The sequence below is a fragment of the Centruroides vittatus genome, unplaced genomic scaffold, assembly GCF_030686945.1.
Source record: "Centruroides vittatus isolate TY-2023 unplaced genomic scaffold, ASM3068694v2 contig_976, whole genome shotgun sequence".
NCBI classification, from domain to species: domain Eukaryota; kingdom Metazoa; phylum Arthropoda; class Arachnida; order Scorpiones; family Buthidae; genus Centruroides; species Centruroides vittatus.
This window is the reverse complement of record NW_027122649.1, coordinates 1,665,322-1,684,029: the sequence shown is the minus strand read 5'-3', so window position 1 is coordinate 1,684,029 and position 18,708 is coordinate 1,665,322. Positions and strand designations below refer to the sequence as shown.

The following is an 18,708-nucleotide window of genomic DNA, read 5'->3' as shown; positions in this document are numbered from 1 at the left end:
GGCCAGTTACCCTGAAAAAGACCTTCCGGAAGGCATCCTCTCTAGGCAGATCGCACAAGTGTTGCGTTGCCGTAACTTAACAAACAAACAAGTATTTCTCAATATGGTTACCATATTGTGAAACCCGAACCAACTCGGTGTGCATAATTAAGTCTGAAGTCCTGAAAAAATTTATAATCTATATACAGTACTTTTGGAGGCCTTGTGACTTAATAAATTATATTAAACTATTTCGTTTGCAAATATCATTAAACAGCTTTAAGAAATGCTTAGTAGTAGAGAATGATAAAAAATAATGTGGCTTGTATAAAGCAAAGGTCATTCATAACTTTTAATTACTGTTGAACTTATGTATGACATTGAATTTAATTCCTTTTAAACAAATTACTATTGTGCATCAAGTAAGCAATTGCTTCGATGATAATCTAGTTGGATAAACTCTAGAATATTATAAACAGTGAATATATAACAAAAGTTAAAGCTATAGCTCATCCATAAATGATTAAAAATCGAAGCTGGCTGCTAATGAAGATCAGAACCGAAATCGTAGTCAAAATCGTGTCGAAACCCAAAACGCGAAGAGGAAAACGATGCTAAACATAATATTCGAAGAGGAAACACTAGTCAAATGCTAACGTAATTGGTAGGAAGACAACTTCTGAATTCTAAATGTAACGCTAGGCTGTTACGAGAAAAAAAATCTCACAAGACACATCTTTGCGTGAACTATCATAAAAGTGAAAAAAAGAAACATAGAATTACTGGAAATCTGAAGCACTAGCGAGCTTGAGGCCGAAGTTTTAAACGCGAAAACGTGGACGTCGGACGTTCAGCGCCGCTTTCCTGTAAGCCTAGAGATTTGACAATGACGTTTGGAATGTTGAGCATGATTCCACTGACTTTCCAAACGCCATTGTCAAACTTCTAGGCTTACAGGAAGCGCTGAACGTCCGACGAACACGTTTTCGCGTTTAAAACTTCGGCCTCAACCTCGCTACTATTTGTTTCTTAATTTAATTATGCTCATAATAAAACAATTTAATAAAATCAATTTATTTTAATTACAGGTTTTCTAGCATACATTTAGAAAGATATATGAAACCGTGGCTATCTTATGATTTTATTTTTAATCGCACATCCGATGGAGATAAATTAAAAAGAACTTTATCCGTGCTTCATGGCTTAACCAAAAAGGTAAAAAATATTTCTGTAGTTTATTCTAAAATACATTTATGATTATATAGTATATTATTGAAAACATTTATTAAGCCTCTACCTTCATCTATAAAAATCACCGTAACTTCCAGTCTAAACCGGAAGTTCCTATATAGTTAATCAGGATTTCAGACCTCTAAGAATTCCATATTTGGTCTGAATTTTAATGTCTTGTCCCTGTACCTCATACTTCTGATAACAATCGAGTCATGTGGTCATCACTCAAACTCCGTGCTGGAGAAAAAATTTTTAATTTGAAATCACACGACTTCCTGTCTAGTGAGGAAATTCTTATATAGTTAATTGCAGCTCGGTCCTTAAATGTTTCCTGTCTGGCCTCGATTTTTATTTCTCTTAATCCGTTCTCAAGATTAACGGACATACATCAGACAGGCAGATGTAGTATAGCAGTGTGCATATGTATTATGGAATTTGAAAATTTTACTTCAGCTTTAAAACAATTTGATCTAAATATTTAAACACAATTATGACATAACTCAACAGTTATAATATACAAGTGCAGTTATAATATTTGTTTAATAGGAATTTAAACGTTTTACTTAAATAAAATAAATTTGACAATTCTTGCATAAACAACTAACAGGAACTGTTCTAGGTTAATTAATTTAAAATGGAATCCTTTCTAATCGAAATAAAATAAATTTTTTTTGCTATTCATTACGTCTACGATTTTTACAAACAGAATTATTAATAAATATTTACAATTTTGGTAATTTGTAAGTTCCATTTAATTTGAATAAAGGAAAAAAAAAAAAAAAAATTTATTATTATACAGGATGTTCCAAAAGACCGTTTGTAATGTTACACTTCAATGATAAAAATGTATAAATTTTAAACCAATGCAATAAATAATATTTGAGAATTTTTCATGTGATGATCTTGACAAAAGTGAAACAATTTTATTTTACTTTATTTACAGATCCCATTAGCGATTCCGGAAAGTAAACTGTTTTTTTTAGCATTCAGAATTAGTCTATAACCGTTGTTAGAAGAAAGTTCGTTGTTCACTATGGCACGTTATCGTAATAAATAAGGATTTTTATAATAGATGTTATTAACTTTAATTCCCGAAGCCAAAGCATGCGATTTACTTTCCTTAGACTGTCCAATTTTGTGGTCTCTAATAAGATCTGTGAATAAAATTTGTTCTATATTTTACAAAATTATTACGTAAAATACTTCAGATGTTAGATTATTAAATATTATTTACTGCGTAGTTATAACATTATTGTATTTTTAGTTATTGAAGTGTAGAGGCACACGAACTTTTAAAACACTGTGTTATAGAAAAGTTCTCTTTTCTCGTGTAAATAAATTCACCTAAGTAAATTACATATTTTAATTATTGAAAAAAATTTATGTTAATATTAAAATTATGATAATTTTTATTTAAAGATCTTAAAACAAAGAAAGGAAGAATTGAAAACGTCAGTCGATAATTTGACAGATTCCGGTATTGGAGAAAGGAAAAAAGAACCTCTTCTTGATACTTTGATTAAGCATCAATTTCAAAATAAAGATTTTACCGACCAAGACATTTGTGAAGAAGTTGACACTTTCGTATTTGAAGTAAGATTTATTCATTTTTTTTAAAGTAAAGAATGTGTTAACTTGTCACGTTATCCTAGGTCTTCCCTTCCTCTGTCTGCCCTGCACCATTCTTTGAACTGCAATTTCCATCAGTTTCCTTGAGGATCCTCTCGTTATATTCCCAGCATATGCTGCTTTTCTTCTCTGGATGTTGACCGTGGTTTCTTTCCATTTTAAATATACTCATAACCTCCTCATTGGTTATTCTCTCTATCCAACTAATTCTTTCCATTCTTCTAAGACAGGCCTGACCAACCCGCGGCCAGTCACGTTAAATTGTGTGGCCCGCTAAGCGATATTATATATCTATTAAAACTTTTGTTTCCAGTTATGTGTATACCAAAACAATTAAATAAATGAAAATTTGCATGTGTCATTGTTATAATGCGTAAGTGCGAGTACGAACTCTTGGTATAGTCTAACAATAAAATCTTATTCATTTTGTATTTGTTTTAGTTTTTTTAAAAGCATGTTTGCCTAAATTGTGGCCTACCGTAATATTACGCGTGATCAAAGTGGCCCGCGAAACAATTTGGGTTGGCCAGGCCTGTTCTAAGACATCACATATCAAAGGAATTTATCCTATTAACCGCCTCTTGATTTATTGTCCATGACTCGCATCCGTATGTAGCCACACTCTAAATCATTGTTTTAAGTACTTTTAGTTTTAGTTTTTTACATACATTTCTATTTCTTAATACTGAAGATATTTGTGCGAAAGTAGCTTAAATCATTTTTATTCTGTTTTTAATTTCATAATCACATCTGTTATCTTCAGTTATCCAAATTCCTTGGTACTCAAATATTTTTACCTTTTTTGTTTTCTTTCCATCCAACATAATCTGTAGAACTTTGTTATCTTCTCTTGAGATTATCATAACTTTCGTTTTGTTCATGTTTATTTTCATTTGGTAATTTGCTTTACCCACTTTTTTCAATCTATTTAGAATTTTCCGTAACCCTTCTTCGGTATTACATAATAGAGCGATGTCGTCAGCATACTTAATGTTATTTATAAGATGTCCATTAATTTTTACACCTTTGTCTAAATTTTCGAACGTTTCTCTCATCATTCACTGTAGATGTTAAGTGTTGAGGACAAGCTACACCCTTGTCTTATTCCTTTTTTGATCTAATCCAATTAGTATTCTCTCCCTGAAATCTGGCCATGATTTTATGACTTTTATAGATGTTATAAACTATTATTAGATTAAGTATGTTATCAGATACTCAAAGTTATAAAGAGCGAATTTACTTCTCTTAGATGAAACTAATTTTTTGTAAGTAAGCCTATAGTATTTTTATATGTTCACTGTTTTAGTATTAATTTCACTGTACCACACTCATTTTTACTTATGTGAAACATTAATAACTTTGATAATAGAAACATAGTAGTAAAAATTTTATATTATTAACTATAAGAAATAATATTAAAAACAACTAATAAACATTATGAAACACAAAAAAATTATTGATTTTATTGCAAATCTATACATTTTAAAACAAATTATTTATAAACATTTTATTTATATAAATAAATTTCATTAAGATAGAAGAATGTAAAGCTTTAAATTGAAAATTTTAAACCTTGCATTTAATAATTATTAACAGTTATAAGCATTTATAAGCAGTTATAAGCATGTTTTATAAACTTTATTGCATTGTTGTGTTAGATTAGCTTTTATTATTTATATTAACTTTCTAAAAAAACTCAAACAGAGCAAAATTGTAAGAATTTATTTTCATATTTAGTTATAATTAGGGTTATGTTTATTTTCTAGGGTCACGACACAACTTCAATGGGCATATGTTGGGCACTTTATCATCTAGGACTCCATCAAGATATTCAAGAAAAAGTGTATGAAGAACTCCATGGAATATTTGGAGACGATAAAGATAAAACATTAACTGCAGAAGACATTAGAGAAATGAAATATTTGGAATGTGTCATAAAGGTTTGTGTTAATCGCATTTAGTAAATATAGTTTTTATCAGTCATGAGTAATACGCAGCTCTCGGGGATTTGTCAATGTAATTTTATTTTTCTGCAACCGTAATTAAGCTGAGATTCGCGACAAAAAACATTCAAACTAAACGTGATCAGTGGAAAGATGAGAATAAAAATATTACTAGTTAGCATGGAATTTTTAGTGGCTAGTGTACAACTTCACTGTCAAGTATGTTGATAGGCCTACTCAGCAGGCTTAAAAGCCTATAACTCCGAAAGAAAAAAAATCAGTTCGGCTACCGGAAGTTTACGAAGTTCATTTGTGGCGTGCAACCAGAAAAATTTGCTCGTCACTGAAGTATATTATAAAATCATTAGGCTCAAATTCTATTGATACTGTTATGTAGGTCTAGTATGCTAAAGTCGTAACAAATTCAATTTGCGACTTAATTTGTCAGGACAGATTCTCACTTTATTTGAAAACAACATATTTACACCAGGATCGATATACATGGTTTTTAAAACTTTTTGCGAATTTTAATGCGTAGCATTTTTTTCGTTATTTCTATTATATATTTTATTGGAACATGGTAAAACGCATAAGAATTAAATAATAATAGGTAATTTGGATATTACTGCAATAATAAACTATATATTATGGCATACATTCATGTATCATTTAATTCTGACAGGAATCACAAAGACTTTCTCCATCTGTACCAATAATTGGACGTTCGTGTACAGAAGATTTCAAAATCAGTAGGTTCACCCAATTAAGAATATATTAATTTAATATTTCAGAAACAATAATTATACTTAAAATTTATAGAAAACCATACGATTCCTCGAGGTACATCTATTATGATATATGTTTATGCATTACATCGCGATCCGAAAGTATTTCCCAATCCAGAAGTGTTTGATCCGGACAGATTTCTCCCGGAAAATTGCATCGGAAGACATCCATATTCATTTATCCCCTTTTCTGCTGGTTCTCGCAACTGTATTGGTAAGTTTTATGAGCATAAATGAAAGATTTGATTGTGTTTACGTTATTATATTTTAAATTTCATTTTAAATCATAAACATTTTAATTTTTAGGTCAAAAATATGCTATGATGGAACTGAAGACAATTGTCAGCAGAGTTATTATGAATTATAAGGTGGAATCAATAGATCCTCCAGAAGATATACTTTGCAGTTTCTTGCTGGTTCTTAGACCTGAAGTACAATTAAAATTGAGATTGAAAAGAAGAAAATAATACATAAAATTATTTCTAAATAAGAAATCGCTTTAATAATGCATATTTTTATATTTTAAATTTAAATTTTTAAACTAATTTTATTTTAGCTGATTTTTAAATTAAAAATTTTTTAGTTTATTTAACACAGTTGATTCGAAGATTTTAATAATAATATCAGTTTAATAAAAGTTATAAACTGGCCCATTTTGATTTATCTTATTTATTTTTATTAAGAATGTAATTAATTATTTTAAAAAAATACAAATATAATTATCTACAATAAAATATTTGGGACATATTTATATTTTCAAAAGAATTTTTTCTTTTATACTATATATATATACAGGGTGGGCCAACGAAAACGAAACGGCAGAGTGTTCGTGTTCGTCCAAGCAAATCGCTCGGACAGGTCGATTTTATTCTCGAGGGGACATCTTATGCAATAAAGTTTTTGCGAATCTGAATATTTACTAAACAAACATTTTTTTCGAAATAAATGTTTGTTTAGTTAATACAAAATAAATGAGTTTTTAAAATTTTTTGTTGTCTGTTGTATTCAGAATCGCAAAAACTTTATTGCAAAAGATGTCCCCTCGAGAATAAAATCGACCTGTCCGAGCGATTTGCTTGGACGAACACGAACACTCTGCCGTTTCGTTTTCGTTGGCCCACCCTGTATATATTTTGCACCTTCTGCAAAGCAGTATCAATTGGTAGCGACCGATAAATAATATTAATACATTTTCTTTTTATTTTTTGTTATAGAAAGTACTGTTGTATTGTACTGTTATATGCGCGTTTCTGTAGTATAGATTTGTATTATAAAAAACAAGAGGACTTTTTTATCCTTTGAACACTAAGAGAACCCTTTCTCACTTGCATTATGGGCCAGCTTTTCCTATAATAGGAAGTGGTCGAGTAGTGAGAGACCAGGCTAGATATAGTCAGGTCGTACTTTACACAGTGGCGTAGCTACATATTCAGCCCCTTGGAGCAAGTAGAATCGGCGTGCCCCTTAAAATGTTAAATTTATAATGTATATTTTTGAAGCCAAAATTATGATAAGTCAAGTGTATACTAAAATGTTTAGGTGTTACAGACCCCGCTTAACGCGGGGGATGCGTTCCTAGACGACAATGCGTTAAACGAGGTCATTTTAACATAGAGTAAATAAGGATAGGGGAACGACCAAAAATTAACAAATTTTACTTTAATTGTAAGTTACTTTTATATTAATTTGCATAATAATATAAAGTTACTAAACGTATGCACACAGAAATGTAAAGTTCATTTATTGTGATGGTCCTGACTCTTCCGAAATTCTTGTTTTTTTGCAATAAAGTCGTGAAGTTTCATTTGTCGCTTTTTTCTTTTCTTAAGCAAATGTCAGTAGCAGAAGATCGCATCCGAAACGCTCGTATTGCTTTTGCACTCCTTTCGAAATCTGGATCGTTCGCTACAATTTCATCAATGATTTCGGTTATCGTTACCAAACTTTTACTAAGGAAATCTGTAGAGAAATTCTTTGAGTTCTTCGTTTTCAGAATCTCTATTTTCCAGTTCTACACGAATTCCTTGTTCTGCCAGTTCTTGAAGATCGTCGTTGGTAAGACTCACCAGAAATCTGCGGCAACTCCTCGATATCCTGCTCGTCTACATCTCTTAGTCTTGCTGTATCGATTAGGTTGACTTTGGTCAACCTAACGATGCAGCGATAGGCTCTTCTCGTTGAGAATTCTTGGATACCTTCAGCCATAACTTCATCCACCTTTCTTTCGTGCATTTATCAGTTAATTCTTGCCAAGCGAACCCGACATTGCCTATGTCATCCATGATGTTATATTTTTTCCAAAATTGCACCAAACAAACATAGATTTAAAGAAAATGCATCTTTTTGCCACCTTTTTATGATTGGATCGTGTTCGTAAATAATCGTATTATATACGAATCAATGAAATGCCGCTATAATTTAAATCGGCGTAAATTTTGAGCTTTTTCTTTTAGGCTTCGAGTAGACCGCGTTATCTCGAATCAGCGTTAAGCGGGGTCTTACTGTACTTATAATTAGTTTTATTTACCTAAAAATATTTTAAAATCTTTTGTATATTTTATAGAAAATCTGGAAAATCAAAAACTTTTTTACAAATTTTTATTTCGCTCTTTCTAACTTGGCGCCCTCATAATTCTTGCGCTTGTAGCAGTTTGCTTCAACTGCCCCGCGGTAGCTACGCCGCTAACTTTACACGAAAAATACGTGGAGGTTTTTCGTCCGTCTGTTTCGATTTCGGGTTCCTCAGAGCAGTAAGTTGACCCCTTAACCGCTTCGATCATCCCACTGTTAAATGATACTGCCAATTAATATTAATAGTATTTTCGATTTGAATTTTCTTTTTTTATGTATGGCATAAGGCGTAACGATGTGAACTGAAAGAGCGGCTAAAAAGCTGAGAATGGACTTACCCTGATAAATATAGTTACTATTTGAATTCTATTGGATAAGGTGTTGCTGCGAATTATTTAAAATATTTCATAACAGTTTAGCACTGGAGATTATTTGATATCAATCTTATCAAAAATGTTGATGCGGAGTTCGTTCCTGTCTGCAGCTATTCTTATTATTATAACTCGAAAATTGTTTAAATTTCTTAAATTTAGGAAAGCTGTAGACAAACTTCCAGGACTTAAAGTACTTAATTCTGTATTGGGTAATTTGCTTAATTTGCTAGGACGCACGGATTGAATTGATTTTCATACCTGTAAGTAATTCTCAATTGTTTTCGGAATTTTATTGTAAGATATTGGGTTGTATAAAAAGTTTAATTTTGAAGTATGTTGAAGAGTGCATACATTTTTAAAGATGAAACTGTTTATATAACTCACAAATGAGTTATATAAACAGAGTTTCATCTTTAAAAATGTATGCACTCTTGTTTATATAACTCATTTATGATTTATATAAACAAGTCGAGATATAGATGTTTTCAAGGTTTTTTTTTTTTTTTTTTTTTTTTTTGTCCATATACAAAATTAATAGAAAATCACGTTATCTTAAATCAGAAAAGGAGTAAAAACTTACGGTTTATAATTTTTCACGAACTCGCATTTCGCAAGAATTCAAGAATATGCGACTTCATAAATTATTATAAACGCGTCAACGTATCAATTTATTTTTCAGCCTGATATTTATGCAAAAGTATGTTTATATACGTTTTGCATGATGTCTTTTTGAAGTAAAATCTCATATAACTTGATCAAAATTCTTAACGATTATTTAACTTATTATATTATATTTGTCAAGATTAAAGAATACTTTTTTCCTGATGATTTATTATCTTATTACTGGTTCAAATCTTCGAATCGAGACTATCGTTTTTGTCTCATCTAAATTAATAATGTATGCAGTTTCTTATAACTTAAAAACATCTCAGATCAACGAAAAAATCCAAATAAAAGTCAATATTCAATGCAGAAAACTACATTGAGTTTTGGAATGTGTTTTTAAAATTTTTGAGCTACGTAATTGATAAAATTATTTATTACTTTCAATAGTCTGATTAATATTGATTTTAATTAACATTTCATTATCTTTTGATATATTATTTAATGTTTTGTTTTCAATATTTCAGATGTTTGTAGTTTATCAATCACCTTTTAGAAAATATAAATTTTAAGGAAATCTATATGATGCCATTGCGTACTCCATGGATATTTTTAAAATATCTAATTCATCAAAAAGTTATTTTGAAATCTTTAAAACATCACGATTTAAAATATGCAGAAATCCTATTGTAAATGTTAAAAGTCAACGGCCGAACGAATAAGTCGGTTAAGGTGCGGCCTGTCTCTTTTTTAAAACTGTTTTGCATAATTCAGCAGAGGCGTAGCCTACAATAAAAAGGTTTTCTCTGTGAAGACTACTACTACTACTACTACTATAAAAGTTTAGAAGGCCGTACCTATGGCTTAGCCTTAGAAGAGAAGTGAGAAGAGGAAGAGGGGGGGGGAAGATGGGGCAAGGACGATAGAAAAGTGTGAAGAGAGGGCCGTGAGCGGTAAGTACCGGGCAGAGATAAGAATGCCAAGATAAGCTTTTACAAAATGTGGGCCTAGGCCCACAGAGAACAGTGTGGGTGCTCCAAATTGGAGGTGACAGATGAAACCCGACAATTACAGTACACTTAACTAAAACAAGAACAAAATGCTCCTTCGAAGGAGAGGTAGCACACAAACACCAACTCGGAGTGGACGAAAAACACCACGAAGCAAACGCCGTTACATGGAATTCCGAGTAAAGCACAGGTGGCAGATGAACATAAACTGACGAACCACTGTCTTGGGGGACCCTGAGTACCATGTAGGACTTACTACAGGTTCAGGGGTACAAGAAAGGTCGCGTGATGAACATTCCCCAGATGAGAACATAACATCCCCAAAGTGGGAGAACAGAGCCCGATAGTGAAGAGGCGCCCGACAGAACACTCGGTCCCGATAAACCGAACACAATGAGATAGCCTTTAAGAAGCCGAACGTGGGTGCAAAGACGAACACCCGGTGAGAGCCCCAGGGCTCGACATAACAGAACAATACCACGACAATACACGAAAAGCAAGCATTCGCGACAACCTTTGCTGACAAGTTCCCATCTTGGGAAGGTCCTGGGTGCCATATCGGACTTACAACCGGCACAGGATTACAAAAAGCCGCGTGTAGATCTATGTGGCAGGATCAGAGGAGGGACGCCTACTGGAGCGCTGGTTAGTACTAGGATGAAAGTTCGGAGATGTGATCCCTGTGTTGTAGATGAAGGTCTTGAAGGCAGTTGTTGTTTTCTTGTTGAAGAGAAAGTCCTTATTCTGACAGGGCCAATGGAACCCTTGGGAGTACATGACACTTTTCAGCTGGACACGGTGGGTAGAGTACACTGGGCAGTGGAACAGTATATGTTCTGGTGTTTCTTTCCCCTTCTTGCAATCACACATTCCGTTGCCTTTGTTCAAGAAACGTTTAAGGTAGTGTTTAAAGCCGCCATGCCCAGTGATGAACTGCGTTGTATGGAAGTCAGGAGTGTAGTGGTTCGCTTTGTTCCTCTCTTCGATGGTTGGGAAAAAGTCAAAAGTGCTCCTTCCCGTAGAACCAGTGGCCCACCTTTCTTGCCACCTACTGATAGTGAATTCGTGGAGCTGAGCTTTGACCCAGCTGAGTGGGACGAAGGAGAAGGTAGGTTCCGCTATATTACAGATGGCCTTCTTTGCTAAGAAGTCCGCTTTGTCGTTTCCTAGTACTCCGGAATGTCCCTTGGTCCAATGGAAAGAGATGTTAATGTTTTTCTTTTCCAGCAAGTTGGTCATAAGCGTGATGTCCTTAATAAGTTTTAGATTTGTGTTTAGTGCCTGGATCTGATGGAGCGCCACCTTACTGTCGCTAACCAAGGCTATCTTTTCCTTGGCTCCTTGTTTAACTGTCCTCTGGACGTATTTCAATGCGTTGGAGATTGCCAGGCTCTCGGCTTGATTGATCGTACAGAATGGACTTAATTTGAAATACGCCTGATGGATCACCCTACTGTTGTTGTTGAGGTGCACAAAGGCAGCCCCTACACCCATTGGGCCTTTCGACCCATCCGTGTAGATAGTGGTGCAAGTCTTCTCACGAATCCCAGAGTTAATGTCCACCACTGGGGGCACGGTGGCGGGGTGCACTAGACTGTAATCATTATATTTATCGATACCATTTTTGAGAATGTTTTCAGCTATGGTTTTAATCTGAGGCGGAGTAGTATTGCAGGTGACCAGGTGAGAAGGGAAGTGCTTGAGTTGGAATAACCAGTATCTACCAGCCGCCTTGAGGTCGAGAGGGACGGTGTTGGCTATCACTTGCAGCCCACTGGTCGGGGCCGTCCGATAGGCCCGACACACAGTAATGAGACAGCAGCGTTGAATTGTTTGGAGTTTTTTACTGATTTGTTGCCTACGGGTAGCATATCCCCAAACCTCGGCGCCATACAAGACAGCCGGCTCGATCGCACAATGGTAAATAAGAGAAGAACTTTTGTGGCTGAGGCCCCAAAGGTTCCTGCTAATGGACCTAAGAGCGTGCGACATGGTCACCGCTTTTTGCTTTACATAGTCCATGTGGGGCGACCAGGTCAATTGGCTGTCGACTTGTATTCCAAGATATTTGATTATGTCTGTACACCTGATTCTCTCATTCCGAATTTTTATTGATGGCTTTTTATTGAGCGGTTTCTTCCTTGGGAATACGATACAAGCACACTTATTGGTGTTGATGATTAATTTGTTTTTGACAGTCCAGTCCTGGATGTTGTCCAGCAGGGAATTCATTCCGCTTTGAATAACTTCTTGATTCCTGTGGTTCATCAGGATAAGGGTATCATCTGCAAACCCTATGATTTTGGCTTTCAAGTTGGAGTGAGCCTTATCCTGGATGTGAAGAAGACCATTGTATAGTATTATCCAAAGTAGGGGGCCCGAACTCGACCCTTGGGGGCATCCCCTAGTAATCTGCTTGATGACCATCTTGCCAGTTGGGCCCAACTGTGCTTGCCGGTGCGTGAGAAAGCTTCTATAAAGCCCAAGGATGTTAGAAGGGCAATTTATGTTTTTCAAGGCCAGAATGATGGCCGGCCACCAGGCATGGTTAAATGCCCCCTTAAAGTCTATGGCTACAGCCAGAGTATGTTGGTCTTTCTTCTTAGCCTCCTTTATGCTGTTGATTAGTTCCTGGAGGGCCAAATTTGTACCTTTCTTTTTTCTAAACCCATACTGCAGAGGGTGAAGGGTGTTGTTGAGTTCTGAATGATGTTGGAGCCTCCTAGCCATAAGGGAATCCAAAATTTTCCCCATTATCGATAAAAGCGAAATGGGTCGGTAGTCATTCGGGGTGTTTGGCTTGTCGCATTTCGGTATCAGCCTAATTTTTGCCACCTTCCACCTGTCCGGGAAGTGTTTCATTTGTAGGCATTTGTTATAAATTACCAGGAGGTGGGCTGGGATTGCCCTAAGAGCCCCTTTCGCCATTTGTCCGGTAATTTCGTCTGGACCCGGCGCCTTCCTGTTGTTTATTTTCCTGAAAAGGGTGGCAATTTCTGTCATTGAAAAATTTTTGTCAGTGATTTGTTTATCCTCTGTCATGCTGCACGTCCTGATGTGATCGTGGTACTGAGTGTCTTCGCTGGGGTTATCGTCAGGAAAGAGAGCATTAAGAACATAACTGTAAGTTTCCTCGATGCTTTTGGTATAATTCCCGTCTTCCTTTTTGACCGAGCAGGGAGTGTGTGCAGCTTTTGTTTTGTTAAAGGCTATATAGTACGGTATAGTCCATGGCCCTTTCTCACCCACCCTGTTGCAAAACTGTTTCCAAGATTGTGTTCTCGCCTCATTTATGGCCTGTTTGTACACTTTTTTGATTTTTAAGTATTCCTGACGTAGGTCCTCCTTACTGTTTCCGTTAGCCTTCCTGTAGCCTCTTTTTGCTTTTCTTGTTTTCTTCCTCAGATCCTGGAGGTGCGAGTTCCACCAGGCTGTTTTTGTGGTATGAAGTCTCTCCTTAGTGGCTAGCCGATATGCCATGTGTAAGGTATGGGTTAATTCTTCAATAGCGTGGTCCAGCTCCCCAGTGGTTTGGATGTTGATAAGAGGGTCAGGCTTCCAGAGAGTTTTGACCAAGTCTTCGTAGAGGTCCCAGTTTGTGTGCTTACTGATGGTGCAGATGGCAGGAGGAATGGTGCAGGCAAGTATTGTGAGGATGTAGTTGTGGTCACTAGGGACCATGTAGTCCAGAGTCTTGCAGGAGTGAACAGACCCCAGTATCCTATTGTTCCCTATGCAGACATCTATCCAACTCTCACCCTGGGCCGAGGAGAAAGTAGGAAGGGGGGAGGTGTTGAGAGAGTGGAAGTGGATCTCCTCCAGAAATTCCCTGACAATTGTCCCCCGTGGGTCTTCCTTTTTAGCGAACCACAGAGGGGATTTAGAGTTGAGATCGCCTGCCAAAAGGATCTGGTCAGTCCCTAAGGCTCGTATAGTGTCTCGGACTTCCTGAAGGGGTCCGAGGATGGGGACAGAGGGAGGAAAGTATGCTGAGATGATGTAGCAGTTGAGGTTGCTTTGCTGAATACTAATCGTGGCGTGGTAAGTACCGCTTAATTGCGGATGGAACTGAACAATTAAGTGGGGGTTGTAAACAGCCACCGCAGCCAAGGTAGGACCTTGAGAAATGGCCTCGAAAACCCTGCATTTACCCAAGAGGGCAACCCTGTTTTTAAAAGTGTAGGGTTCCTGGAGAAGGGCGACATCAATATTTAGGGTAGTGACATCCCAGGCAAGCTGGGAAGTTGCGGCTTTACTTTTCTGTAAATTGGCCTGGAGGATGTGAAGATTGTGCTGGGGAGGGGTGATACAGGTGTTTGCAGTTATAGGATTGCTAGCTGTACTTGCTGTTGTAATGATATTATTGTCCATAGTTGGTTTGCATGATGGCCCTTGATTTCATTTTCTGCAGTGTTGGGCATTTCTGGTCAAATGCATTGTGTGCTGTGTTGATCTTTTTCCCCTTATTAACCATGTCGTTAGCTTCGTTGCAGTTTATACACCTGGGCGCCTCCTCCCTGTGAGGGCATCCGTGGAACCTATGTTCCTCCCCACAGTGACTGCAAGTCACCAGCTGGTCGCACTCTCTGGCATAGAAGCACCTCAATATATACACGAAATCATCTACCCTTATGTTGCTCCATGATAACGCAACATATTTTTTGTTGATCATTATTTTCCGAATTTCTGGTGTGGTCGTTACAATAATATGCCTGCACTTCTCCTTAACGTTTCCTCTCTTTAGGAAGGATGTTATTCTGCACTGCTCTAGAAAGTTTTCCTGTGCCAAGTTCCCCCATATTTTATTTTGGCTGTAAGACTACTCTCTACAGCCAAAATAAAATATGGGGGAACTTGGCACAGGAAAACTTTCTAGAGCAGTGCAGACTGTTATTGGAGGCGATCCGGCTAGAACCTCCATATAAACCAAAGAAGAAAGACTGTTATTGGGAGCCTCGCTCGGACGGGCTGACCGCATGGAGTTTTCCGGGTTTTCTCACGTCTGTAACGCCTGAATAGGGGCCAGTTCCCTTAAAAGCCCTCCTGGAAGGCATTATTTCTCTACGTAGCTATGGCCTTCCACCTATAAGGCCGGTAATCGGACGCATGCGTCCATATTCTCGTTCTCCGAGTAAATAGCCTACATGAGCTGCAAGCTCTATTCATCAGAAAGAAAGACTGTTATTGGTTTATGAGGATTGGACATGGCGGAAACAAGACGATTTAGTTTCTTCGAATTCTTAATTCGTAAAAATCGTTTTACATTATTATTTATTATAAAATGTCAAAAAGTTTAATTTTGAGAGTAATGATGAGTTTTATATAAAAACAAATAAACTTCAAGGCCATTTTTGGGACGAAACTATGTCTCGGAGACTCAGGGCTCGACTGCGCACCGTTTTCCAAGGAAAAAAGAAAAATGAGCACTAACCAATAAAAAAAAACCCGACATCGGTACTCGGGGTCCTGGCGTAGATTACTGTGGGCCTCGTTGCCGCCAAAGTTACGACGGGTTGCGTTGTCACGGGCTAATTCTTGGCTACGGTAAGCGGGAAGATATTTGTACCCGAATTGTCGCGATGTTGCTCCCGTCATTTCGCAGGATGGAGAAACGACGAGAGCAAGAGAATACACGCGTAACGTGTGTCACACGTTTGTCAAAATTCGATTTCGCAACGTTTACATTTCGAACCTCCCAACGAGCAACGCATGCGCAAATCTCGCACTCGCGCCTGTTTGTAGAAACAGAGTCGCCATTTTGTATTTTATTTTGACCCGGTTCTCGATTCCCTGACTACTTATAAGTCTGGATTTTTATGTTTGCATGGTTAGGACACCAAATACTCTGTGCCAAATTGCAATTCCTGGTATGTACTCCTTCACACCTGTAAGGTGTCCAGCCGTTGACAGGAGCGCGATTTTATAGACAAGAAATAGTCTCGTCAAAAATTGTAACAAGATCTTCATTAAGTCTAGCCTCCCTCGAGATATGATACTTTACCCAACTCTATCTCCTCACTCCTTCGACCTTTAACCATTACAATTTAATAGTATCAATTCTCCTTATATACAATATACTTTGCCAAATTTTGTTTCTTAATCAATACCCCATTCTCAGATATTAAACGAGATAGGCGCGAACACGCTCATGTGAAATTTTTCCCGTTTTTTGACATTATTTGGGTCCAAGAGGTCTAAAACATAGAGATTTGAAAAAACTCTGAGTTTCAAATTTGACAAGATTCCAATACTCTTTCTTGTTATGTATACGTAACAGCCACAAAGTAACATCGATAAGCAATTCCTTGTTCACTATTTTCATGAAAAGATGAAGCAATAAACTAATAAAGCTTATTGTATTGAATAAAATAGAAGCATGAAATTGTCTGCAAATAAAATATGTTGTAATACATTGGAATAAATTTGCAATTAAAACTTAGAGTATTTTTGAAAAACGTTGTATCATTATTTTTCTGTTTTTTCAAAATTTTCTTTAAACATTTTTCACTAAGCAACGTTCGTTGAATGTTTTATTAAACGTTTTGTTACCGGATATAAAGGTTCTTTAAGGGTTTGTCACTAAGCAGCATTGCATCAAATAATGCCATTGAAATTATGCTTGTAACAATGGTAATGATTAGATTAAAAAATCTAATTTAATCTAATTTAATTAATTCTAATTTAATCTAATAAAAATCTTTTAGGCTGTAACTTTAAAAAATTGTCGACTTAATAAATAACCACTGTCGGCTGTTGTCTATCTGTCATTCCTTAATCTCGAGAATGGAGTTACACAGATGAAAGATAAAACGAGATATGGAAACTTTGGTGGGGGGTCCCGATTAACGATATGTAAACGTCCGATGCAAACCGAAAGTCACGTTATTTTAATTCAAAACTTTCCATGAAAGCAGTTAATAGATGACCGGTGAGACTCTATTGATAAAGGAAACGTATGATGTATAGGTGTAAGACACTGCAGTACTGATTTGAGGTGAAAAGCATATATATTAAATTAAAAATAAATTAAAAATATAATTAAAAATTGTAGCCCGGCATTATGATGATGTCATAATTGCTCGTTAATACAATAAAACTATTATTTCATTCCAGTCTTAAAGTTGACAGAATATGAATATTTATTTTTCAAAAAATTCTACAACCTTAATACAATAGACATCCGCGTAACGTGACGCTCATATTGCGTTATTTTCGCGTAACTTTTATTCCTTATTTCTTTTAAATTAAAAACATTTATCTTTTAATAAACGAATATTTCATTTTAGAGGCGACTAACAGGCGGAATATTTGTTTTGTATTTCTTTTTTTGTTAATAAATCAAGTTATTATGCACACACGAAAAATGCTTTCCCTGTGTTATAAAACTTATTTTGGTATTGTTGTATAAAGAAAGTGAAATTTTTCCATTCAAATTCACTTTTTTACCGGCACTTACGTATGATTTATGATAATGAATTGTTTTTCTGTTGCGTGTTCAATTGACGTGATATATAACTTATTTTATTTATTATAATAGTTATAAATATTGCGACTTTTATACTAATTTTATAAATTGTTTGTAAATTAATTTTATTTCAAATTATTAAAAATTGTTTCGTAATTCTAACTCTAGTAAAATCGATAATAATTTATTCTAGTTTCTTTCGATAAAATTCATACCATTTATACTTATGTAACACGTTGGCAACTGTTTAATGACATACTTCTACATTATTACTAGCTCAATAACGTGTTATTACAAATAAAGGGTGTCCTGTTTCGGCCTAGCTGATTGGGATAGATCTTCCAGGTTGCTGAAATAGAAAATAGTCGTAAAATTTTGAATAGATTTGATTTTCTAAGATCTGATTTTTGTTTTTAAAAATTTAATAACGTACTAGTCAAGTAACGCTGTATCAGCGTGTAGTCAGAACGAAGCTGCTCGCACCTTTATTTTCTAGATTATGAGGGAAAAAAGAAACAAAGAATCATTCGTTCTCAACAATATATTTGATTTCTATTGGATCATTTAAAGGTACAAATATAAGATCAGAATAAGCCATTAATTAATTGCTATGCCAACGTCTCACAAAATTCTGTTTATCAGTACGGACCTTGGACCTACTGATTGACTCCTAGTCATCTTTATTATAACTTTAAAAAAACTGAGTCTGTTATTTTTTCACTCGACTCAATGTAACATAGATAAGATCGATAACTGTCTCTTTTTTCCTATATCTATTTTGATTTTTGGAAGAGTTAATCCCTGTGATTTATGTATAGTCATCGAGTATGCTAAGGTAAGGGGAAACTGTCTACTAGATCGCAATATATTTTCATCGTTTGAAGAGCGTGTTATGGGAATTATTGGAAATAGATTACCATAGATGAAAGGTCCCTGATAGCTATCGAATTCCACTAAAATAAACAGAGAAAGAGCTGGAGGGCGAGCATTAAGAACATATATAATGTAGCGTATAGTTCCTAATGAACCATTGACGAGACCTCCTTGCACCCATAAGTTGACTCTCAGCATGATTCTGGCATTAACTGAGAGATTCAAATACTTGGAGAGACGAAG

The 18,708-nt window shown here is 35.6% G+C and overlaps 1 protein-coding gene across 2 annotated transcripts in view; it reads left to right on the top strand.

Annotated features, from left to right (window-relative positions):
• Positions 1-18,708, top strand: part of LOC136985742 (cytochrome P450 4c3-like) — an 84,810-nt gene that overhangs the window by 13,607 nt on the left and 52,495 nt on the right. The window contains exons 6-11 of one of the 2 annotated variants that reach the window (XM_067283087.1): positions 1,068-1,194; positions 2,632-2,805; positions 4,608-4,781; positions 5,467-5,533; positions 5,604-5,783; positions 5,876-6,245. The exons of the other annotated variant lie outside the window; for it this stretch is intronic. Coding sequence (XP_067139188.1) covers positions 1,068-1,194; positions 2,632-2,805; positions 4,608-4,781; positions 5,467-5,533; positions 5,604-5,783; positions 5,876-6,036 — 883 coding nt within the window. The 3' untranslated portion in view covers positions 6,037-6,245. Of the gene's footprint in view, positions 1-1,067; positions 1,195-2,631; positions 2,806-4,607; positions 4,782-5,466; positions 5,534-5,603; positions 5,784-5,875; positions 6,246-18,708 lie in introns of those variants that run through there. 2 annotated transcript variants of the gene reach the window in all.